This window comes from Neofelis nebulosa, chromosome 17 (assembly GCF_028018385.1).
Source record: "Neofelis nebulosa isolate mNeoNeb1 chromosome 17, mNeoNeb1.pri, whole genome shotgun sequence".
Classification (NCBI taxonomy): Eukaryota; Metazoa; Chordata; class Mammalia; order Carnivora; family Felidae; genus Neofelis; species Neofelis nebulosa.
In genome coordinates this window covers 3,368,252-3,391,557 of record NC_080798.1, presented here as the reverse complement: position 1 = coordinate 3,391,557, position 23,306 = coordinate 3,368,252, and the positions used below count along the sequence as shown (strand labels likewise).

General features: G+C 57.6%; 3 protein-coding genes across 7 annotated transcripts; all 3 read right to left on the bottom strand.

The window, feature by feature from the left end:
- Positions 1 to 1,525: 1,525 nt before the first annotated feature.
- On the bottom strand, positions 1,526 to 4,874 carry TNNI3 (troponin I3, cardiac type). 2 transcript variants are annotated; one of them, XM_058708592.1, is made up of 8 exons: positions 4,725 to 4,874; positions 4,450 to 4,462; positions 4,218 to 4,304; positions 3,771 to 3,812; positions 3,364 to 3,495; positions 2,869 to 2,958; positions 2,141 to 2,317; positions 1,526 to 1,681 (listed from the first exon to the last, which is right to left on the bottom strand). In XM_058708592.1, the coding sequence occupies exons 1-8, from the start codon at positions 4,733 to 4,735 to the stop codon at positions 1,598 to 1,600; spliced, it is 636 nt and encodes a 211-aa protein (XP_058564575.1). In that variant the 5' UTR covers positions 4,736 to 4,874; the 3' UTR covers positions 1,526 to 1,597. The 2 variants fall into 2 exon arrangements, with proteins under 2 accessions (XP_058564575.1, XP_058564576.1); XM_058708593.1 differs by having other exon boundaries at positions 4,450 to 4,459; positions 4,725 to 4,860.
- Positions 4,875 to 5,238: 364 nt separating this feature from the next.
- DNAAF3 (dynein axonemal assembly factor 3) lies at positions 5,239 to 11,842 on the bottom strand. 3 transcript variants are annotated; one of them, XM_058708584.1, is made up of 12 exons: positions 11,744 to 11,842; positions 11,543 to 11,631; positions 11,056 to 11,240; positions 10,829 to 10,922; positions 8,925 to 9,082; positions 8,467 to 8,649; positions 8,059 to 8,184; positions 7,830 to 7,952; positions 7,497 to 7,626; positions 6,592 to 6,703; positions 6,354 to 6,428; positions 5,239 to 6,269 (listed from the first exon to the last, which is right to left on the bottom strand). In XM_058708584.1, exons 2-12 carry the CDS (start codon positions 11,625 to 11,627, stop codon positions 5,747 to 5,749), a joined length of 1,794 nt encoding a protein of 597 aa, XP_058564567.1. In that variant the 5' UTR covers positions 11,628 to 11,631; positions 11,744 to 11,842; the 3' UTR covers positions 5,239 to 5,746. The 3 variants fall into 3 exon arrangements, with proteins under 3 accessions (XP_058564567.1, XP_058564568.1, XP_058564569.1); XM_058708585.1 differs by having other exon boundaries at positions 11,098 to 11,240; XM_058708586.1 differs by lacking the exons at positions 11,056 to 11,240; positions 11,744 to 11,842.
- Positions 11,843 to 16,272: 4,430 nt separating this feature from the next.
- On the bottom strand, positions 16,273 to 22,946 carry SYT5 (synaptotagmin 5). 2 transcript variants are annotated; one of them, XM_058706449.1, is made up of 9 exons: positions 22,783 to 22,946; positions 21,630 to 21,753; positions 20,901 to 21,073; positions 19,193 to 19,312; positions 18,912 to 19,079; positions 18,375 to 18,542; positions 17,984 to 18,098; positions 17,581 to 17,714; positions 16,273 to 16,875 (listed from the first exon to the last, which is right to left on the bottom strand). In XM_058706449.1, exons 2-9 carry the CDS (start codon positions 21,706 to 21,708, stop codon positions 16,675 to 16,677), a joined length of 1,158 nt encoding a protein of 385 aa, XP_058562432.1. In that variant the 5' UTR covers positions 21,709 to 21,753; positions 22,783 to 22,946; the 3' UTR covers positions 16,273 to 16,674. The 2 variants fall into 2 exon arrangements, with proteins under 2 accessions (XP_058562432.1, XP_058562431.1); XM_058706448.1 differs by having other exon boundaries at positions 17,984 to 18,101; positions 22,783 to 22,945.
- Positions 22,947 to 23,306: the final 360 nt, after the last annotated feature.

Here is a 23,306-nt window from a genome sequence, read left to right as displayed (position 1 = left end):
GTGGCTCCTCTCCACACCCCTCCCGTTTCCCTCCCGTCCCCTCCTCCAAGTACAAAGTCCCTGGAGACAGCAGGACCGTTACCTAAGGTTGGGTCAGCAGGAGCGGAGAACGGCGGGGCAGAGCCTGGCTGACCGAGCTGAAGCACCCCTGGGTTTATAGCTGAGGCTCAGCCCCGCCTCCCAGGGGACAGGGAGGGGGAGGAATTCCTTTCTCCAACCGGGAGTCCCAGCTCTGGGGCGGCCCTGCCCCCACTCGGGCTCCACATTTAGGATCCTGGCTCCTCCCGGCTGCTTGGGGACCCCTCCACCCTATCAGCACCGCCCTGATCCCAGGCTGGGTCAGGTGACCCCGACCTCTGGGCTCCCCACCTCCCGTACAGCACGCTGCATTCTCTGCTTTGGAGTCCCTGGGCTCAGCACACAGTAGGTCCTTGGAGAATAGTTATTGACAAAAGGGGGACCGTGGGGCGCTTTCTCCCTTGTGGTTTCTGTCTCTGGGCCTCCACCTCTCTGACACTGTCTGCCTCTCCTTTGTCCCTGTGACTCTCCGCCTGTGGGTCTGTCTTTCCCTCTGTCTCTGTCCATCTCTGTCTCCCCCTCCCCACCCCCACCCCTTTGTCAGCCACCAGGATTCCACCCCGGTGACAACAGGCGCTAAAGCGGGGAAGCAGGTGTGGGTGGGGGGAGGGCAGAGGGTGTGGTGTCAGGCCCGCCCCACCTCACACTCCCCCACCTCCAACTGACACCGATCTGTTTTGGTATTCCTCCCCCCCCCCCCCTCCTTTCCCTGCCAAGCCATGACCTTGAACTCTAGGGGAGCCAGCCCCGAGGGCGGGATTCCTCACCCCTCCTGCCTCCCGGTGTCTCTGTCTCTCACTGTCTGCCATCTCTGTTTCTATTTCTGTGACTTTCTCGGGGGGGGGGGGGGGGGGGGGGGAGGGTCTCTTTGGGTCTGTTCCAGGCTCTCCCTGGAGCTCTCTGCGTCTCTGTGGTTTTCACTCTGCACGTCTCCCCATGCATTTTTGTCTCCACATTTCTGCGGGTGTCTCAGCCAATCTGCATCTCTCGGTATCTGTCTGTTGGTGTCTGTCTGTGACCCCGTTTCTGTCTCTGTCTGGCTCTGGATCCGTGTCTGTGTCTTTCTAGCTCTTCCCGGGGGGTCTGTGTCTCTGCCCTTCCCCCTACTTGGACCCTTCTTTTTGTCTCTTTCCATGGCCTCTGTGTTTCGTTGTGTACATCTGCCTCTCCATTTCCCCTTTCTTTGCAGATCTTTCTAGGAATGGCTGTCTTGTCTCCCTCTTTTTGGGTCTCTGTCTCTCTCTGGGCCTGTGACTCAGTCTCTCTGTGTCTCTGTGCGTGTCTCTCTCTGGGCCTTGGTCGGGGCATCTCCGTGCACCCCCAGTCTCACTCCCAGAGGAGCTGCGAGTGCCCGCAAGGCCGCTGGCCCTGCTCCTGCTGTGTGGTGTGGCTTCTCCGTCTCCCTCACACCAAAGCCCCCGCCCCGGTAGCAGACGTGCAGCCACTCTTAGCTCAGAGAGAAGCTTTATTCCTCAGGGACGCCTTCTGCCTTCAGGGCCAGGGCGGCGGGGCAGCCAGCTCAGCCCTCAAACTTTTTCTTGCGGCCCTCCATGCCACTCAGCGCGTCGATGTTTTTCCGCCAGTCTCCCACCTCCCGGTTTTCCTGGAGGAGTGGGTTCAGAGGTGAGGGGCTCTCAAGTATCCTCCGCCCACCCTCCAGCCTCCCCTTGGGATGTCCAGCCCGGGATCTGGTTCTGGAACACTCCTTGTCCCCTCAGGCAGTCCCTTCAAGCCACCACCCCCCCCCCATTCCTGTCTCCCTCAGGCACTTCTGGCCTCCTTGCTTGCTTGTTACTTCCTATTATACCCTGCGGCTTCCCTTCTTGTCTCCGCGTGCTCTATTCTTCTCTCTATTCCTCTCTAGTGGGGACTTCCTGTTGTAGACCTCAGGCGCATTTTGACTCCTTGCTACTTCCTTTCTCCACAATGCCTGTTGAGGCTCCCTGGCCAGATTCTTCTCCCCATAACCCAAGTACCATCTGTCCTGAGCTTAGGCCCCAGGAGTGTTCCCCCCACACCCTCTCCTCTGAGCACCCTGTTTCCTGGCCCTAGCCGCACTCACCTTCTCTGTGTCCTCCTTCTTCACCTGCTTGAGGTGGGCCCGCAGGTCTAAGGACTCCTTAGCCCTAGTGCCCAGCAGTGCCTGCATCATGGCATCCGCAGAGATCCTCACCCTCCGCAGGGTGGGCCGCTTAAACTTGCCCCGAAGGTCAAAGATCTTCTGGGTCAGATCTGCTATCTGGGAGCAGCCATAAGGGGAGTGGAGACTTGCTCTCCTCCGGTCCCCCCCTCCCCCAGCCCCACTCTTGCACCCTACACCTCCCTCCTATCTCCCTCCAGGCCTCATCCAGGCTCTCCCTCGCTCAGCTCCCACCGCCTTCAGGAAAACATCCAAGCTCCTCATCCAGGAACTGTCAGCCCTCCCGGATCTGCCCAGCCTCATCTCTGAAAAACACTGACACTTCCTGGCCCAGGTGCACGCATCCCACAAAATTCCCTGTGCCATGCGTGAGCTCGCTCATCAACCCTCCGTGCTCCGGCGACACATTTCCGAGAACACGTCTTCTGTTTTCCCACCTCCTGGCTGCTGCATGCTGTTCCCTCTGCCTGGAACAGCCTTCCCTAACCGCTTTATACTCATTCTTCTGCTCCTGTCTGCCAGGCCCACAGAGCTGACCCGGGTCTCTCGGTGTCTGCCACCACAAGCAGCTGCAAGAGATCAGGCTGAGACCACAGCCCCAGGCACCACACCCTACCCTGGAAGGAAGGAGACTGCCCAATGCCTCCCACCTCCGTGATGTTCTTGGTGACTTTTGCCTCCACGTCGTATCTCTCTTCATCCACTTTGTCCACGCGGGCGTGGAGTTGTCGGCACAAGTCCTGGTCAAGGAATGTGGTGTATGTGGTGGTGCTGGTGGTGGGGGGGGGGGGGTGGTGTCCCGATTCCTGCATCTGAGGGAGGAGGGGCTGGGGGCCTGGACATCTGATCCTGCAGGAGTAGTTTGAAGCCGACTCTGGAGCGGTTGGAACAAAGGGTGCTAGGAGCCAGGGGTCCCGAGAATCTGACGGAATCGGGGCTGGAGAAATCAACCTCTGGCTTTTGGGACTTGTAGGCAGCTGCGGGCCGTATTTCTGAACTCCTGAGAGGAAGGATTGGGAGACTGGACCCCAAGGTCCCGAGCAGAAGTGGGGGATAGTGACTAGACCTGTGAGTCGTCCCAAGGATGCAGGACGGGACACTAGGAACCTCGGATCCCGGGCCGGGCCGGAGTCCCCGAGGAGTACCTGCAGCTCCGCGAAGCCCAGCCCGGCCAACTCCAGAGGCTGGCACCGCGTGCTCAAAGCGCGCCCCTTCTCTCCGCGCCGCTCCTCCGCCTCCCGCTCAAGCTCCTGCTTCGCGATCTGCAGCATCAGGGTCTGCGGAGGGGAGGCCGGGGACCGCAGCCCGTCCGGGGCAGCGCATGAGGGCCGTGCGGTACCAGGAGAGCCGCGCCGGCCAAGTCGACCCTCCAGTCCCCAGCTAGGACGGTCTTCTGGAAACACGCCCCTCCGGGGCCTGTCCATCATTCCAAGGCCCCGCCCCTCGTGGGGCTACCCACCACACGGCCACACCCACCCATACAAGCACGACTCTCCAGCCCTGCCCGCCCCCCGCGAGGACACCGAGGCGCCCTCTCCAGGCCTATCCTCACCTTCAGCTGCAGTTTCCTCGAGGCGGAAATCTTGGACTTTTTCTGCCGGGGCGAGACGGAGCAAGGAGCAATCAAGGCGGGGAGGCGAAGACGGGCGGTGAGAGGGGCCTCACGGCCGCTCCCTCAAGCCCCGCCCATATTTGGCCCGCCTCCAACGCCTGCCCTGAATCTACCGGAGGCCACGCCCCTTAGTCCCCTCCACCAATCCGGACTTCTGACTGATTAGGCACCGCCCCCCACTCCCTAAGCAATCGCAGTTCCCATGGGCAACGGAACTCCGCCCACACGCAGCTTTCACCAATCCGAGCCAGGCCCTCGGCAAAACTCCGCCCCCGAGGTGCCCCATCCGCCTTGGCTCCGCCCACTACCGGAGCCCCGCCCCTCCTCCCCCAGGTTCAGACAGCTTCCTAGGACTCTGAGCCCAGACTCGTAGAGCTCGGCGCTCACCTTGGCGTGCGGCTCCGTGGCGTACGCACGGTAGTTAGCGGAGGACCGGCGTCGGACCGGGGCCGGCGCGGGAGGCGGGCAGCCCGCCTGCGGTTGGGGGAACGGAGCCGCGTCACCGCCGGATTCCCCAGCCCCCCTGCACAAGGTCTCCTGGGGCTGCAGCCTCCCGCCCCAGGTCCCGCCCTGCTGCGCCCTCCCTTGCCGGGCGCCTCCCGCCCGCGTCTGCTCTCACCGCATCGTCGCTGCTGGAGGAAGAGAGACCGGGAGCGAGGGGTTAACATGGGCCTGTGTCCTGTCCTGCCAGCCCAACAGTTCCCCCCGTCCTCAGGTCCTAGAAGGTCTGATTCCCAAACTTCCGTCGTGCAGACACCCGGGAGTCCTGTCTCCACCTCCCCTCTCAGGCCGTGTGCCCAGCCTCGCAGGTCTCAACCTCTCAGGACCCCGGGAGATCGCCCCACCTCTCGCCGCCTCGGACCTTGGGATTCCGGGTTACCAGGCTGCACTCACTTGTCCGCCATGCTGAGACTCAGGCCAGGGCTTGCAGGAGGCAGAGAAGGGGCAAGAGGCGCTTGGAGGGTCAGTAAGGGGGCGTCCGGGGTGACCTTGAAGGCCCCCGGGACTTTGGTCTCCTCCGGCCTGCCCAAGCTTCCCGGAGGACACTGAGATAAAGGGCGAACACCGAGACTAAATATACTGCTGCCGCCTCCTCCCCCTGCCCAGGATGCGAGATAACTGGGGCGCGTGAGGGGTGGGGTGGGCCATGCTCCAGCTGGATCACCCTTCCACCTTGGCGGCCTGGGGATCCAGCCCCCTCCTCCTTCTGACCTAGGAGTCCAGGCCCCCAGTCCCCTCCTCCCTCAGACCCAGGAGTCCAGGCCCCCAGCCCCTCCTCCCTCAGACCCAGGAGTCCAAGCCCCCTGCCCCTTCCTTCCTCAGACCCAGGAGTCTGGGCTCCACCTCCACGCTAAAGTGCAGTCTCCATGAGAGCTATGGTCAGTTTCACTGCCCCAAACCTCTTGGCCACTCAATAAATTTTGATTTATTTCAGGATCCAGGTGTGGCCCAGACTCTCGCAGGCAACAGCACAGAGAAACCCACTTCTAGTTTACTTGGAACTAGGTCTCCTCTCTTGACCACCCTAGGCCCTCCCCTCCCCCAGCCCTGAGACAAGACTGAGGACAGGAAAGCTACACGGGCACACGGAGAAGAGGACCCCACTCTCTTTACTTGGACCATGTGGGTGCTGACTAGCCCTGGAGAGCAGACCACCCCAAACCCCAGTTAAAACAGGACCTCTGGCGACAAGGGGACCACACAGAGGGCCTGAGCCTCAGGGCCAGATCGCCAGGCTGTGTGTAGAGGCTCAGGAATGAAATGGAGAACTCTGAGAGAACCATCTAGAATTCTAAGAACAGACTATAGCATCCCAGGAATGTAATCTGAAATTCTAGCAACACCTCTGAAGCTGATTGAGAATGTTGAGAGTGTAACTGAGTATTCTACAGGCGGGCTCTACTTCCGGGACCTGACTAGAGGTCAGAGATGGGGGGCTGGGTATCTGGCAGTCGGGGCAGACTCTCTGGTTTTGGGGTCTGACTCCCTGTGGGCGGAGCCTGAACCTCTGAGAGTGAAGCCCGAGACTCTGAGGGTAGTTTGAGGCGCTCAGAGGGTGGGGTCTTGCCTTCCGAAGGCTGGGTCAGGCCCTCCGGGGGCGGGTTCCTTGCCTCAAGGGGCGGGACCAGGGCGTCAGGGGGCGGAGTCGCGGATTGTACAGGGGGCGGAGTCGTGGATTGTACAGAGGGCGGGGCCAGGGCGCCAGGGGGCGGAGTCGCGGATTGTACAGAGGGCGGGACCAGGGCGCCAGGGGGCGGAGTCGTGGATTGCACAGCGGCGTGGCTGCGGAGGCAAGCAGAGTCCCCGGACTTGTAGAAGCGTGCGAAGGTCTCAGAGGGCCTGTCCTGGTTCTGCGGGGTGAATCCAGCCGCCTGAGCTAGCTCCCCGACCCGGGCGGAAAACCCCTGCAGCTGCTCTTGCCGCAGGTCTACCAGGTACCTGCAACCAGGAAGTGGTGTGTTAGGGGTCCTGGCTGACGGCCGTCAGCCTGGACGTTCCCTGCCCTGTCCTCTGTCGGCTCACCGGGCTAATTCCACGATCAGGTGTCCTCCGGGAGCCACGCAAGCCCCGAGGTCAGGGCTGAGAAGATGCACCATCCTGGGCAGAGAAAAGGGGAGGACTGAGGCTCAGACTTGCAGGTCCCGAGGGAAGAGTGGGGCTGGGGGATCTGCCCACTGATTGAGGACGGTCTGGGGGCCAAGATTCCTGGGCCTAAGGGAGGAGATGTTGGGGGAGAGAAGTCCGGGAACCTCCCTCTTACCCACAGGCCACGTAGAGAAGCTGGAACCGTCCCTCGTAGCAGCTCTTGTGGTGAAGGGTTTGGGCAGAGCCGAGAGGCAGGAAGTGAACGGTGAATTCCGGGGAAGGGGCAGCTGAGGAAGACTCACAGAGTTAGACAACAAAGCTTGGAGATAACACTCTTTGCTTGTCTTGAAGCCCTTCCTCACAAGTGGGTTCCTGGAAAATTCTGGGAAAGTCAGCCCGGCAGGTAGAGAGACCCATCTTACAGACTAGGCAACTGAGACTCAAAAGAGGGCAAGAGTGGGTGGCCTTTTCTGGTGCCACAGGACATCCAGGAAGAACCAGGTTGGGGGATGGTTCCAAGGAGGCAGACCGGAATTGAGGTGTGGGGGGGGGGGGGCGGGGTTTCTCCAAAAGTGAGCTGGGACACAGCACCTTGTTAGAATGTTCTCGTCTCTTAGTCTTCTGCAGGTAGGATTAGAATTCTATCAGAATGGGCAAACCATAAGAGACTCTTAAATGCAGAGAACAAACTGAGGGTTGATGGGGGGAGGGGGAGAGGGGAAAGTGGGTGATGGGCATTGAGGAGGGCACTTGTTGGGATGAGCACTGGGTATTGTATGGAAGTCAAATCGACAATAAATTATATTTAAAGAAAATAATTCTATCTGAATGACAATAATGGTGTTAGGATTTAGGAAAGGGAGAGAAATACAAAGAGAAGAGAGAAAAATCGACAACCACAGGTACAAGAGACCATTTGTCCAGGCATTGGAGGCCATATCAGTACACACTCTGGACTCGAAATCCCTGGAACCCGAAGCCCAGGATGGGGGTCCGGGTCCCACTCCTCCCCGGAGGATGATGTGCCCACTGTGTCACCCAACTCGCATTTCAAGAGGGTGAGCTGACTGGCACGCTTACCGCGCTCCGGGCTTCCAGGGCCCTCGCCGTGCACCTGCTCAGGGGTTCCGTGGTTGGCTGTCGGGCGCCTCCAGGCGGCCACCTCTCGGAACAGCTCCGTCACGTTGTGCTGGGTGATCTCACTCGCGGTCTGGGGAGAGAAGGGGCGCGGCCAGGGTGACCCGGCAGGGCCTAGAGTACAGCACCCCTCCCCCAACGCCCAGCGCGAGCATGCGGTGACGGATGGGATGTGGGTTAGTTTGGATTTCCAGACTGGGCTGAGAAAGTAGGGGGGGGGGGGGGGGCGGGGCCTCGAAAACCCTCTCCCAGAACCCAGCACCTCCAGGCGCCCACCTTGACTGGCTGTCCGTTGCTGGTCCGCAGGAGGCTCTCATCGTCCGCTTCGATGCCAAAGGCCATGAATGGTCCCGTGGCAATGTCCCCCCAGTACCCGCGAGTAGCGACACGCTCCCCGTGCTTGAGAAAGCAAGGAGCGAAGAGGCAGGTAGGGTCAACGTCCAAGACCCCGGTTCCTATGTCCCCGAAAAGAAGGATCGGCCAGGGCAGGGAGGTAGACACTCACATAGCTCAGGAGGCGGCCAGACGCAAGGGTCCGGTTGGGCACGTGGTAGGCGCTGGAGTCTCTGAGTTCAAAGGCGACGCCTGTGTCCCTCCAACGCCGGAACTCGCGAGTGTGGATGACTCGGGCCTGGGTAGGGAGAGGAATGAACAGAAGCCTAAGTAAATCTGGCATATGGCTCCCCAGCGTCCTCCCTCGGACCCAGGAGTCCAGGCCCCCAGACCCTCCTCCCTCAGAGACCAGACTGCCAGTCCCTCCTCCCTCGGACCCAGGAGTCCGGCCCCTCAGCGCCTCCTCCCTCAGACCCAGGAATCAGGCCCCCAGCCCTTCCTCCCCCGGACCCGGGAATCAGCCCCTCCTCCCTCAGACCCAGAAGTCCAGGCCCCCAGCCCCTCCTCCCAGGCCCCTCACCCCGCGGTCGTGCAGCTTCATGTGCAAATCCCAGTCGCTGACACCGCGCCGGGCGTCGTAACGGGAGCCCAGGTAGTGACGCAGCCTGGAGTCCCAGAGGCGGCTCATGGGGAAGACCTCAGGACCCTTCTCCCCGCCGGCCCAGAAGCGGAACACAGCCTCCAGCGCGTCGCGCTCGCGGAACTACACGGCCAGCACGCGTGGGGAGAGAGCGATGGAGAGGCGGCTGCAGCGAGAGCGCTTCCTCCCGCTTTACCCTCCCTGCCATCCCGGGGCGTGGGAATGAGTCTCCCATTTCTCAGACGAAGAAACCGAATTTCTGAGAGTACCCCCCCCCTAGCGCACATCCCACAGTGGGCGCCGGGGAGCTGGGGTTCGACTTCCATTTACAAAAACCCTTTTGGATCGCCCAAGTGCATTGTTCCCGTGGCCGTCCGGATCCTGGGCGGTGACGCCACCTTGAGGGCGCTCAGGCTGAGCCAGGGCAGCTGCTCCGCCAGGCGGTGGGGCTCCGGGACCAGGCGCGCCAGGCGGTCGGCCTGCGCGCGCACGAAGGCGGCCACCTGGGGGCGCAGCAACGCGTTCCCCCACACCTCCAGGAAGGTCTCGCTCCTCTCTGGGGAAAGGTGGGGCTGGATTAGCGGGGACAGCAGAGGAGTGAACCCAGAAATGAGACCCGTGTGGGTGACGCATACCTTCTGTAGGGCAATCTCATTATTTTATAGTCACACATGCCTAAGGGACACTGGCAGACCCCCCCCCCCCCCCGATCCATCCCTCAAACGGGAAGAATTACTTAGACCTAATCTGGGTCTCCTAGTCTTCCCCGCCCTCCAGGTGAGCCCAGTCCTGAATTTCATGTTTAAATATTCCTCCCCTTAAAGAAGAAAAGGTTACATAGAGAGATGGAAATGGAGACTTATGCATGTTAAAATACCATAGCGTCAAATTGTTCCATTTTAGTAGGAATCTTTTTCTTTTAAGGTTTTTGTTTGTTTATTTTTGAGAGAGTGAGTGTGGGAGGGGCAGAGGAAGAGAGAATCTTAAGCAGGATTCACAGCCGCCACAGAGCCCGACACAAGGGTTCCATCTCACGACCAGGAGGTCATGACCTGAGCCAAAATCAAGAGTCAGAGGCTTAACCGACTCAACCACCCAGGCGCCCCTAGTGAGGAATCTTATAAAAGAGAACGGTATGCCTTTAGTTGGACACACATATACATCCGTATCAATGCATCTGTATCAATATATGAATTGTTTAAGAATCTTATAATAGAGAACTATATACCTTAAGTTAGATTAGATTAGTTCTAGCTTCAGAATCTTCTACAAGGTGCATTGTGAAATGTGTGCACTGTATTCTGAAGGCTCTGGGCTGTTAGTGACAAGTACCATCCATAAGTATGACAACAAAGTCATATATGACAAGCCAGGAGATATACATTTTTTTTTTAATCCTCACAAGAATTCTATGGGGAAAGAATTTCTAGGATCCTCATTGCATCAGTGTAGAAACTGAGGCCCAGAAATGGGCAGAGACTAGCCCCAGGCCACTCAGGAAACAGAGCTGGGATTTTTTTTTTAAATAATTTTTTTCTATGTTTATTTTTTAGAGGGAGAGACAGAGTGTGAGCAGGGGAGGGGCAGAGAGAGAGGGAGACACAGAATCCAAAGCAGGCTCCAGGCTCTGAGGTGTCAGCACAGAGCCAGATGCGGGGCTTGAACCCACGGACTGTGAGATCATGATCTGAGCTGAAGTTGGACACTTAACCGACTGAGCCACCCAGGTGCCCCTGGAGCTGGGATTTGAACAGATTGTCTCAGTCCAGACTTTGCTCTAGGCACTAAATCGAAGTCGTTGTTACTGAGAAATTATCCTTTCTGCCTCCCCACCCAAATCCTCCTCCCCCCTTCAATCTCACTTCCAAGGCTGCCTCCTCCAGGCAGACTCTCTGGGATTCATGTCTCTAACTGAGAAGACTCAGGCCCATGGGAGGCTCTGGCTGAGCTCAGCCAAACCTTCCCCACATCTGGGAGATTCACTACCTCTTAAGAAGTCCTTTGATCTCTTTTGGACTTCTCCTGTGGTAGGAGGTTTCAATGGTTATCCTGTGTCATGCACCATACAGAGAGTTTATGCAGATTTTCTCCCGGAATTCTTTCAATGGCTCTAGGAGGTGGTATATTTAGCCCCATTGTACAGGTGGGTAAAGCTGAGGCTCTGAGACTATCAAATGAATGAGCGAGTAATGGAACAGGCAACTGTGACCCAAAGGTGTAATTGCACCATTGAAATGCCAGAATCCCTGCGGGGTGGGGAAGAGCCACTGGGGGCCAGAATGTCTGGGTCCTTGTAACTGACCTTGCAGCCCCATCTTCTCAGGTTCCTCCAAGGCTAGGCTGAAGATCAGCATGTGTCGGGCCACAGCTTCCAGATTATTCTCAAGCACATAGAACTGGAAAGACAGGGAGAAATGATTCCCCGGCTCCTAGGATACCCAGGAGCGGGAGCCACAATCCTCGTCCCTCCACAGGACCCAGACATCCTGTACACTGGCTTCCTTCAAACACAGGAGTCTGGGCACTCACCTTCATTCTCCTCTCGCCACCCACCCCACAATCCCGGCTCACATGTAACCTCCTGCGAGGCCAGAGAGCTGCACGGGCCAGAGTCCGAAGCAGGTGCCGCCCATCCACGGATCCCACCAGCAGTACATCTAGCTCGGGCGTCGTGTGCTCTGTATCCTCCCGCAAATCTGGGTCCACAGGAGGACCTAGTAAGATGACACAGGCTCGGGTTGGAGGCCTGGAGAGCCTCCCCCTGCAGCCGCCCCAGAACGATGGACTACAACTCCCAGCAGGACTCGCACGCCTGGCCTAGGTTCCCGAGGGAGCTGTGCCTCTAAGCATTCTGGGAATCGTAGTCCGCAAAGGCCATTTGGGACGCCCAGTGAAGGGCGGCGCCGCCGTTGGAGACTCAGAGAACGTTTGCGCGCCGCCTGCCGGGCTGGGAAGGCAACCGCCGGGTCAGATGTGGTCCTTGGGCGGGGGGGGGGGGGCGGGGGAAGGGACTCACTCTCAGCCTGCAGGTCCAGCGCTGGGGACAAGCCCCACCAGGACACGGAGCCGAAGCCTGTGCCAGAGCCTGCCGGTGTGGTCATTGCCCTGCAGGACAGACATCCTGGGAGTCCCCAAACATCGTCTCTGCCTCACCCACCCATTCCCCTGTCACCGCCCCTCATTTCTCGTCCCTCTCCTCCATGTGACATCCCCTCACCTCTATCCTTTCAAAGACTCCGGGTCGCCCCCTCCCTCCCTGCTCGGTGCTGCGCTGCTGCAGTTCTGCACCCACTACACACTACTACCTCTCGCCCCCTTCCTTTTCGACCAATCACCCAATGAGAGTACGCGGGTTGGCACCGGCGCGATCAACTGACCAATGAGAGTGAGCGGGACGAGCACGCTGCGAACTTTTGGCCAATGGGAGCGCTTGCGGGAGCGGAAGGCGTAGGGACGCGGTTGTCATGACGACGGCGCTGGAGGAGAAGGGGCGGGGCCAAGAGAGACTGGGGCGGGGCAGGAGAGGCTGGGGCGGGGCCAGGAGAGGCTGGGGCGGGGCCAGGAGAGGCTGGGGCGGGGCCTGGGGCGATCCACACATCTGGGATGGGGGAGGTGTAGGCAGATTCAAATTGACACAGAACAGGAATAGAATCTTGATTAATTCGAATTAAAGTGAGGCGGCCTAGACCTCTGTGTCCCCTGTCCCTTTCTCCTCGTGGTTCTACCATCCAGGGCTTCTCAACAGGCGGGAAACAGCAAAGTGCTTGGTCTAGCTAGTGCTGGCCCCTGGTTGTTCAAGTTTCAGGATATGCGTTACATACAGTCATTACTAATTACTAAAATTAAATTCCAATTAAATGCATTACATTACAATAAAGGTAATACAGAGGCCCCTGGGTGGATCAGTGGGTTAAGCATCTGACTTCAGCTCAGGTCGTGATATCACCGTTTGTGAATTCAAGCCCCACATCTGGCTATTGGCACAGAGACTACTTTAGATCCTCTGTCCCCTTCTCTCTCTCCCCTCCCTGGCTCATGCTCTCTCTCTCTCTCTCAAAAATAAATACACATTAAAAACTTTCTAAAAACAAATAAGAATTTTATATTTTATCCATCGTGGATTTCTTTTTTTTGGATTAATTTTAATCTTTCAAAAATATTGTATTAAAATGCTATTTATCTTGATTGCTGATGGTTTTGTTTTGTCGGCTTCGTCTTAGATTTGGGAACCTTCATCTTGACCCTGGGAAATACTATATTACTGCATGATGGCATGCTAATAGGCCTCTCTTCTTGGCTTCGTATTCAGTGACTTCACATCGGTGGCTTGAAATCAGCCGTGGTGGGAGTATTTACACCATGAAAATAGGCAGACTACACAGCAGGGCTTCATAAAATTGGTAACAGCACACCATGGGAGGCACACCAAGTCTTCTCTGGCCTCCACGTCTGAATCCTTTGCGTATTTCCCTCTGCTACACCAATTCCCTCCTCCCCGACCCCCAAAATGTCCAACTCCAGCGGGGGATCTTTCTCTGAGTTCTCTCTTGCCTTCCCTTCCCAGCAGAATGGCCACAGCAGTCTATACCCTGTGACTCCCAGTACTTTATATTCAGGGAACCCAATGGTAGGATGCTGGAGAATATGGCTTTGGGTGTCAGACATGCCTGGCTTTACATCTTGCCATCACCTGCTGGCTGAGAGGCCTCGACCAGGTGACTTAACCTGCCTTTGAGTTCCACAAGGGCAGGACTTGAGTGAGGCAGGTCTCCAGACCAGCCCCAGCACCCAGCACGGTGTGCAACACCCAAGGAGCCTGGCTCTCCAGCTCCACGACCTGAGGTAAGTCAGTCACCCTTTCTGTGCCTCAGTTTTCTGCTCTGTAAATTAGGAATGGTAACAGGCAGCTGGCTGTGGTGTCAGGGATTGAAGGGGGTCCACCTGCCATCCAAGGACAGTTCTGGGCACTAGGGAGTGAAGCTGGGTCTCAGCAGTCCCTGCGGGACTCACTGGCCTCCTGGCTCTTTTGAGAACATACCAAACCTGCTCTTGCCCCAGGGCCTTTGCAACTTAGGGTTCCTTCTGCCTGGGAGTCTCTTCCCCTTCATCTTTATTTTATTGTGGTAAAGTACACCCAACATAAAGTTGAATGACACTTAGGATATTCACAATACTGTGCAACCATCACCACTAGCCAGCTCCAGAACTTTCTCATCACCCTGTGCTCATTAACCAGTCTCTCCCCATTTCTCCCTCTCCCTAGTCCCTGCAAACCACGAATCTACTCCCCCCCCCCCCCCTTTGGATTTGCCTCTTCTGGATATTTTACACAGATGGAATCATACACTAAGTGGCCTTTTGTGTCTGACTTCTTTCACTTACAATCACGCTCTTAAGGTGCATTAAGCTGTAGCATGAATCAGCATAAAAACTCCTTCTTATGACTGAATAGTATTCCATTATACGTCCCCCCTCATCTTTGCGAGCCTCATTCCTTCTTGTCATTCACAACACAGCCCAAACATTACCTCTTCAGGAAAGCTGCCCTGACTGCCCTTTCTTTTTTTTTTTTTTAATTTTTTTTAACGTGTATTTATTTTTGAGACAGAGAAAAACACAGCATGAACCGGGGAGGGGCAGAGAGAGAGGGAGACACAGAATCGGAAGCAGGCTCCAGGCTCTGAGCCATCAGCCCAGAGCCCGATGCGGGGCTCGAACTTGCGAACCGCGAGATCGTGACCTGAGCTGAAGTCGGACGCCCAACCGACTGAGCCACCCAGGCGCCCCACTGACTGCCCTTTCTAAATCATCTCGGCCCTCACTAGCTTACTGCCCACACGGATCACCATTTGTAATGATTTTGTTCTTCTCATTTGTCGCCTTTCTTGTTGAGACGCGGAACCAGGGACTCTAACTCAGAGCAGATTCGATCCCAGGACTTAGAGACAGACTTTCTGGCTGTATGATCCTCAGAGGTCATGCTACTTCTCTGAAGCCCAGTTTCCTTATTTGTCAACTGGGAATAATAATCACGTCCATTTCACGTGATGGCTGTGAGGATTATTGTTACCGGCAGTAGCAGTAATAGTGATAATAGTAATGCATAATGCTGTTTTCATTAAGATGTCCCCTAACTCACTCACACATACGAAAATTATTGCATTTTAAAAAGAAATTTGTTAAATCGCTTAACGGGGCATCTGGGTGGCTCAGTTAGGCATCTGACTTTGGCTCAGTTCATGATCTCACAGCTTGTGAGTTCGAGCCCCATGTCGGGCTCTGTACTGACAGCTCAGAGCCTGGAGCCTCCTTCAGATTCTGTGTCTCCCTCTCTCTCTGCCTCTCCCCCACTCGTGTTCTCTCTCTCTCTCAAAAATAAATAAAAACATTTAAAAAAAGAAAAAAGGAGAAATTTGTTAAATCGCATGGACATCACAACCTGTGTAACTGATCAGATTTCCCTTTTCCCATTGGCTATCAGGAAGCTCAGTGCAAGTTAGTACTCTGCCTTTTTTTTTTTTCTAGTATATGGGGGAATCTTTTGCCTCATTCTCCACTTAACCTGCTGGTCAGAGAGCTTTCTTACCAGGACACCTGGGTGGCTCAGTTGGTTGAACATCCAACTTTGGCTCAGGTCATGATCTTGGGGTTCGTGGGTTCGAGCCCCACGTCGGCCTCTGTGCTGACTGCTCAGAGCCTGGAGCCTGCTTTGGATTCTGTGTCTCCCTCTCCGTCTGCCCCCCCCCCAACTGCTCGAACTCTGTCTCTGCCTCTCTCAAACATAAATAAACATTAAAAAGAGAGAGAGAGAGAGAGAGAGAGAGAGAGCGCTTTCTTTTTTTTTTTTTTTTTCTCAACGTTTTTTATTTATTTTTGGGACAGAGAGAGAGACAGAGCATGAACGGGGGAGGGGCAGAGAGAGAGGGAGACACAGAATTGGAAACAGGCTCCAGGCTCCGAGCCATCAGCCCAGAGCCTGACGCGGGGCTCGAACTCACGGACCGCGAGATCGTGACCTGGCTGAAGTCGGACGCTTAACCGACTGCGCCACCCAGGCGCCCCGAGAGAGCGCTTTCTTACCAAATTGCATGGACCTCTGTCTACCACCTGAAATCCTGTTCAGGATAAGAGGAAGGAGAAGCCAATGTAACAATCATCTTTCCTAGACACAGATCAGGAGGCAGACTTTGTTGAAGGAAGACAGGGGTGTAGTTGGAGGCATTGGCTTTCCCTGTGTAACTCTGTCCTTTCTGCCCGTCGCTGGGAACTTCATTCCCAGACTCTGCGTCTCTACTTTGTTTCCTTGATGAGAGTAAGTCGTTTGGAGGTAAAGTCTGGATTTGCATCAACTCGGGGTTCCCAGCGTCCAACAGAAGCTGCCACACTGAAGACATCATGCAAAATAGAATGGATAAACAACGGAAGAAGGAAAGGAAGGGAGGGAAATATGGGCATGGAAATCTATCTAAGTCATGGGTGAGGGAGCGGATTAAATTCATGAGCAAGTAAGTGATTCATGGACTCCTCACAATGAGCATAAAGTAGGTGTTGTCATTACCACAATTTTTTCAGGTGAGGAAATTGAGGCTTGGAGGGGTGAGTAAGTGGTGGATGGTGGGTGGGTGGGCCCGTTTCCCTCAGTGTGTTTCCAGGATGGGCAGCCCTATCCTTGCCCTTGTGCGATCCCACCCTCTTGCCAGCCCTGCCCCTGCCCAGCCCCCATCGGTGAGCATTAGGTCAAGCCACCAAAGTTGCTGAGTATTTATTTGGTCCTGGAGCAGTGCAGGAATCCGACTAGGGACAGGAGCGGGTGATCCTGTGCAGGAAGAGGGGCACTTGGGAGCAAAGGGGGTAGTAGGCTGGGTCACTGATTGTCAAAGCAGAGCGTGGGACCCTGGGGGTGGGGGAGACCAGATGGCTCCCCTCCCCCAGGGGTCCCTGGGGCTTCTGGGTATGTGCTTGGTGGGAGAGTTGGCAATTACCACGACTGGTATGATGGGGGATGGGACGGCAGGACCGTGTCAGGTTGGGCGGAGTGGGGGTGGCGATTGGTCAGAGAAGGCTTAGAGGCAGACCCGGGCCTGGCTTTGGCCAGGAGTCTGAGGTCACGGGCCGAGTCCGGGCTTGGCAAGGGGCTGGAGTTGGGGATCAGGGTGCAGGCAGCGGCCTCGCTCGGTCGGGGGGCCGCAGGGAGTGCCACTGGGCAATGGGCCGCCGGGGGCTGGCCAGCATGTCTGCCCAGTGCCGCAGGCCGGCTCCCCCTGCCGCCGCCCCTACCGCTACCCTCCCGATGGCCTCGTTCTTGCCCAGCTTGTCATAGTCCAGCACGGTCAGCTCCACCTGGACCTTCTGCACACAGGAAGGGCAAGGGGAAGAGAGAGGAGAGTTCAGGAAGGAGGCTTGGCGGGGCGGACCTGGGGTACCATGGCTCAGGAGACCCTCTCCCCAGCAACCAGAGTTCCAGGGGGACTTGTTAGCGCCCTGGGCTAAGACCTCTCAGGGGACTCAGACGGGGGATGTGGTGGGAGGTGAGGGGGTGGACAGCCTCTGTTCGAGTGATGGTCTGGATGCTTTCTTCCTCTGGAATCAGCTTTCAAAGGACATAAATCCTAAGTACCTCCTCAGGCAACAGCCTCCTAAGGGGGACAGACCTGGAGGGCTCTTAAATGCGTGCAGTGGCCAGGCCTGGGTCCAGCTAAAGAGTGCTGTGGGGATATCTCTTTTTCTTAGTACCCATTACTCCTGAGGGGGCGGGGCATCCTGGTCTTGCTTGGGGGCGGGGCATCCTGGACTTACTTGGGGGCGGGGCATCCTCGGCTTGCTTGGGGGTGGGGCATCCTGGTCCTCCTTGGGGGCGGGGCATCCTGGTCTTGCTTGGGGTTGGGGCGCCCTGACGCTCACAGGAGGAAACTGAGACTGGAAACACAACCTCAGGCCCCCAGGACCTGGAAGTTGCTAAGGAGTCTCCCTTCCCCTAGCAATAGGGGTTTCTAATGGCCCGGGACCCTGGGGGAAGGGCTGTTTTGACAGAGGCTTTGGGCAGCCTGAGCTCACCTGCACCTGGTCACAGGGCACCTCGAAACTGAAGGCCTCATTGTAATAGGGGTTCAGAGTGTTCTTCTTGATGGTCGTTTTCTTCTTCCGCACCTTTTTGCCGCCTTGAAGCAGGTGGACCTTGACATATGGATCTGGGGAGAGAAAGGAGTCTTACGGCCCCACTGTCAAGTCCAGGGGATCGTGTTAAGGGGGCATGAGAGTCTTCGGAACAGCACACCCTCTGCGCACCCCTCACGCCTCTCTCTCTCTCTCTCTCTCTGACCAAAGCAAATCTATATCCTCCATGGCAGTCTGGGCCTCCCCCTCCCCCAAGGGACCCTCAGGACCCAGAAAACAGCCAGATCCTGTGCTACTGAGCCTCCGCGCCACCACCGAGATCATTTCCTTGCTTCCCACACACCGGAGAGCCCCCCTACGTCCATCTTCTTCAGGTTCTTAGCCTCCAGGACGATGACGGTGAGTTTCCCGGCCGTAGGGACATAGCGGAGGGAGAAGCAGATGTCACCTAGTTTCTCCTGCTAAAAGACAGAGGAGGACCCATCGCCGGAGCCCCTGCTTCCCATCCGTCCCCTCTCGGACCTTTCTTCCCTCCCCCTCCCCTTAGAGTGGAGTTAAGACCACAGAGGCACAACCCAAGGAGTGGAGAGGTTGTACCAGGAGAGCCCCCGGGTCTAGCCCTTTGCGGCAGGTGCAAGGGCTAGAGCCCCGAAGAGCCAAGAAGGCTGTGATCTGATTGGCCCGGGCTCGCAGTGGGCGGGCCCAGCCGTGGGGGCGTGGCCACGCCTGCTCACCTCCTCCCGAGGAGCTGCCTGCAGCTCTCGCCAGGCCAGCACCGGCCGCCCCAAGTCGACGGAACTCATGGGGACCCGCACCTCCCCAATGGCATCGTTGCGGGAGAAGCGGTCGAAGTCGTACACCGCCATGACCAGTACCCTGCCCCCCAGCTCCACGTAGGGGACCTAGGTGAGGGGGCCACAGAGAAAAGAGCACAGGGTGGAGAGTAGGAAGTCAGACAGACAGGAAGTGGGGCGCAGCACGTCCAGGAAGAACACGGCGGGGGGGGGGGGGGGCGGGCAGCAAGGGGTCAAGGGGACCGGTGTGGGGAAGTCTGTGGAACCCAAATGGGACAGCCCAAGGACCCAAGGCACAGCCCAGGGGTCAGCAGTGCCCCACAAGGGCAACCCAGGGTCCAGTGTCACAGTCTCCAGAGCTGGTGGCTGCCAACAGGAAGAGCTTGAAGCGTTCGGTCCCCAGGATTCCAGGTACGGGGGTGCGGGGGGGGGGGGGCGCAGGTTACCAAGCCGGGGGCACGGAGGCCAGGAGCTCACCTTGAACGCAAAGTTCTCCCCAAAGTGTGGGTTGAGCGTCTGCCGATGCACCTTGGTCTCATGCCGCCGCCGCTTGTCTGGCAGCAGGTAGACACGCACATAGGGGTCGGAGGAGCCGCCCAGGTCCAAGGCTGCCAGGCCCTCGGCTTGCAGGATGCCCACCAGCAGCTGAAAAGTGACGAGGAGGCTCTAGTCTTAGCCTCCTTTTTGGCGCCTCCTCTGAGAAGGGGCTAGCAGCCTCGGACCCTCCCCTCCACGCCATGCCCCTCCCCCACACCCACCTGTCCACTCTGGAAATCGTAATCGAGTGAGTACTGCAGTCGTCCTAGCTCGTGCTTCTCTGCCACCTGCGACCCTGGCCCAGACGGTGCTGGCTCCAGCTCCTCCACTTCCGGCTGCACCTTAGGGAGCCAGGGGCAAGGGCAGGTGAACCCTTCCCCCTGACAGTGGGATCCTCCACGCCCAGAAGCCAAGGGAGACTCACAGAACCCTCAGGCTACACCTGAGCACTTGCAGGGCAAGCGGAATCGGTGTTTGATTAGTGATGTCTGGCAGAGGCAGGGAACAGTAAAGGCGTGATTCATGATGTCTGCTTATGGGGCAGAACAGACATGGGGACACGTGCAGTGCGTCGTGCCTAGACTAGAAGAACAAGCACTCCTAGTGCCTCACTGCCTACAAGAAGGACGCAGAAGGTTCTACTTCACACACTAAAGGAATACTGGGGTTGCTGTCCAACTTGACGTGTTGACTAGTGATGTTGCCACAGAAAAACATGGAGGAGAAATAGTATATTTAGCCTGTCCTGGCCATTCCGAACTGGAACAAGACTTCTTAACCTAAGCCATCAATTTTCAAAATTCAGTGTGAATCAGAACTCTCCTGAGAAATCCCACTTCAGAGGTTCTGATTCAGCAGGTCCGGTGCAAGATCCAGAACTTGTGTTTCCACAAGTACCTGAGGTGATTCTGATGTAGATGGTCTTTGGGCATCATTGGCTTAAGGGATAGGGACAGAGGGGTGGAGGCTGGCTCCCAGGACTCTAAAGGTCATGCTTCGTAGGTGATAATTATAACAGATAACAGCCATTTGTTGACAAGGGAGGAGGGGAAACACGAGTTACAGACCACAAACTTGAGGCTCACAGAAGGACAGTGAATTTCCCTAGGTCACAGAGCTGGGGAATGGTTCCTCTCGGTTGGAAACCTAGGACAGCCTGGCTCCCAAGTGTGCATCATTTCACTCTGCACTCAGAGGCCTAATGCTCAGACCCTCACACCTGTTACCTTTCATTTTCGCTCCAAGGGCCTCTTTCAACTCATGTTTCTTTCATTCTCTCGAGACAGCCACACCAGCCTCCTCCCTGGCCTCCTTGCCTCAACTGTGTCCTCCACGTGGGTTCCGGAGGAGTCATTCCAACACCCACGTGACCCTGTTCCTCGCCTGCTCACAAATCTTCCATGGCTCCCAATTGCCCTTGTGACATGGATACTACTGAGCTCTTCAGACACTCACTCTGGAGTGCAGTATATTTACACTCTATGCTCCAGCACAGAGTGAAAAATGATGCCTCAAATATGCCTCAGAATCTGGATTCCAGGCCTCAGCACATGCTGTTCCTTCTCTGTTCTTGGCTAACTCTGTGTGTTCCTTGGGTCTCAGCGCAGAAGATGCCTCTACTGGGAAGCTTCCTTGGACTCTCTGGGTTATCAGGTGGTTTTTCTGCACTCCGGTATGCTCTGTGCTGCCCCTGATATGGCACATAACACCCTGAATTGTCAATGTCTGTGTGAGTGTCTGACTTCCCCATCAGACTGGTTCTCATGAACAGTGACCGGCCCTGGCCCATCTCCAGGTCCCCAGCATCCCGGTTAGGGCTAAACACACAGGGGACATGAGTGAATAAGATGGGCATAGGAGGGGGGAGAGCACGGACTGAGGCTGGGGGTGCAGGGAGAGGCAGGGCTGAGGGGCTGGGCCAGGCCACACCTTGTCTATGTAACTCCGTCCCAGCTCCTTCACTTCCTGAAGGTGGACCTGGGCTTGGGCCTGAATCTTCTTGCCCGACCGCCTGCGACAACGCTTCCGGTAGAGGCAGAAACAGCAGCTGAAGACCAGCAGGGCTGAGACCAGAACGATGGTGGCCAGGGCCCAGGGGGGCACTGCAGAGGGCATGGAGACAACACTCAGTGAGGCCCTAGGAAGCAAGCTGGCTGATTCAGTCCGGGTTACATGTACAAGCCTTAATCCTGGCCAGGTTTTCCCTCCAGCCATTTCCATTCCATTTTATTCCCGTGTTTTCCTTCCAACTGATCTCACCTATAAAGCGATTTGATGCCCTTATTCTAGGCTGACACCGTCCAGATTTTCTTGCCTGTTAACTGCACCTTCTCTTCCACCCCCTTTCTAATTTCTGCTTGACCCACTGACGCATTTAGAAGCCATGCCCCTCCCTGGCTTCAGTTTCCCTATCTTTGAAAGAAGGGAGAGGTGGGCCTTCCAATCCACAATCCAAGATCCCATTCCATTCCACACTTTCTGATCTGGTTCTCGATTTTCTTGCAAACCTGTCCCTCTTCCGTTTCACTCGAAGTCCAGAATTCCAACTACAATACCACCCGGATTTTCCAGTCCGCCAACCGAGGACACCCGTCCGAATCCCGCCCCTGAGAATCCTAGCCGGGCTTTCCCTCCACTCTGGCCCCGAGTCTCGCTCACCAGGGCCCTGGCCGATGCGACTCGAGTCCGGAGGCGTGTCGGGCGCTGGAGGCCCTGGGGTTGGGGGCTCCGGGAACATGGCGGCGGGGTCTCACGGTCCTTTCTGTGGAGGCACCCAAGAGCCCTAGCCCCCCACGCCCACCCCGTGCATTCATTGACGCTTCCAAACAACGAAGAACTCCAACTCCCATCGGCACCCTGGGCGACCAGCGGCATAGGAATCGGCCAGCAGCCGCGAGGCATGCTGGGGGTTGTAGTGTCAGCCCTCTCAGCGATGGAGGGCGGGCGCTGGCGTGGGCTCGAGGACCTAGTTCCATCCCAAAGGGATGCCCCCGCCCTCCAAGGCCCCCGAGGAATCCCGCCGACTTCTACCCCTTCGGTGCCAGACTCCACCGGCGTGAACCGGAAGTGGGCGAAGGCGGGCGTGGGAACCGGAGACCTGGGTTGTCCCGAGCACCGGGTGGCTCGGCTCGGGCGGGGCGGGAGCAATGCTGGTTGCCCCTGGCAACGAGCTGTTGCCGAGACAACAGGCGGGGCTGACGTACAGATGCGGAATCCAGGCGCGGCCAGCTCGCTCTTCGCGCGGTCAGGACCCCAGCCCCGGACCCCAGGCGGAGCGAGCTTGGGGAGAGGGCAGCCTCGGCCGTCGCTCCCCGCGCCCACGGCTGGCTCCTCGCTCCACATCTGGCCCTGCGAGCCTCTCTCGCTCCTGCCGGGGCTACCTGCTGCCACCGCCGGGGGTGGGGTGGGCTGGGGGCGCACATCGTCTCGGCCTGTCTGTCTCTCCCGCGCATCCCGAGCTGTCTTCACACCTGTCCTCATGACCGTCTCTGCCTCCACACCTCTCCCTCCACTCCCGATTTCTGCCCATTCCCCCACCGGCCCCTCGCTGCCCCCCTATCTGCGTCTCTCTTGCCCTCGGCCTGTGGTCTGGTCTGTGTCCCGGGGTCTCCCACCCTCCCCCCTGCCTGCTCCTCCCTCCCCTCTGCTCTTTGTTTCCACACCTGTCTCTAAATCGCAGTCTCCCCGTTTCAGCCTCCAGCCCTCCCACTCCTGTCGGGCCCTCCCTAGTGTCCCCCCACGCCACATGCCCTGTCTTTCTAGGGATGAGGATGAACAGGGGCCTTAAGGAGGGGGTTCCAGAGGCTCCTACCTGCTCAGCGGCTGGACCGGACCCTCCCGGGAGACGCCCAGGCGCTGGCCCCGCCCGGACCCCGCCCCCGCACGCGGGCGGGTGGCGCTGTCCTGGGTGCTGATCACTGAGCCCGGTGGGGCGGGGGCGCGGCAGAGCTGTGTGTGTGTGTGTGTGTGTGTGTGTGTGCGCACGCGCGTGCGTATTAGGTCTCGGATAGATGGAGAGCCCGTCCCTCCCCTTGTCCCGCCCCCAGCCAGGAGCCACCAGGGTGCCCAGGGATATTCACCCTGGTCCCAGTGGATTTTCTGCTTTCTTGTCCAACTGTCTGGCATCTAGGCCCCCTCTGTCCACCCCCACCCCCACCAGGATACCCTGTCCTAGGACCCCAGAGACTGTCTCGGGAGACCCAAGTACCCAAGTAGTCAGGTATCCAGACGCAAGACTCAGCGTGAAAGTCTCTAGTGAATCCGCCCCAGACATCACCCCACCCTCTAGGATCTCCTAGCACCAGGCCCAGGAAGCAAGCCCCTATGCTCCTGGCT

Bases quoted from the DNA above. Each gene is read 5' to 3' on its own strand.
- TNNI3 (XM_058708592.1), bottom strand. The intron at 2,318-2,868 runs GTGGGAGGCATT...GGCTGCTCCCAG, and splicing joins TCACCAAGAACATCACGGAG to ATAGCAGATCTGACCCAGAA. The intron at 1,682-2,140 runs GTGAGTGCGGCT...CCACTCCTCCAG, and splicing joins AGAAGGAGGACACAGAGAAG to GAAAACCGGGAGGTGGGAGA.
- DNAAF3 (XM_058708584.1), bottom strand. From the start codon at position 11,627: ATGACCACACCGGCAGGCTCTGGCACAGGCTTCGGCTCCGTGTCCTGG. The intron at 7,627-7,829 runs GTGGGCGCCTGG...TTCTCTCCCCAG, and splicing joins GCAACGGACAGCCAGTCAAG to ACCGCGAGTGAGATCACCCA. The intron at 6,704-7,496 runs GTAAGCGTGCCA...AGTCTTCCTCAG, and splicing joins CCCTGGAAGCCCGGAGCGCG to CTGCCCCTTCCCCGGAATTC.
- SYT5 (XM_058706448.1), bottom strand. From the start codon at position 21,708: ATGTTCCCGGAGCCCCCAACCCCAGGGCCTCCAGCGCCCGACACGCCT. The intron at 21,074-21,629 runs GTGAGCGAGACT...TGCCCTCTGCAG, and splicing joins TCGCATCGGCCAGGGCCCTG to TGCCCCCCTGGGCCCTGGCC. The intron at 16,876-17,580 runs GTGAGCTCAGGC...TCCTGTGTGCAG, and splicing joins TGCCCTGTGACCAGGTGCAG to AAGGTCCAGGTGGAGCTGAC.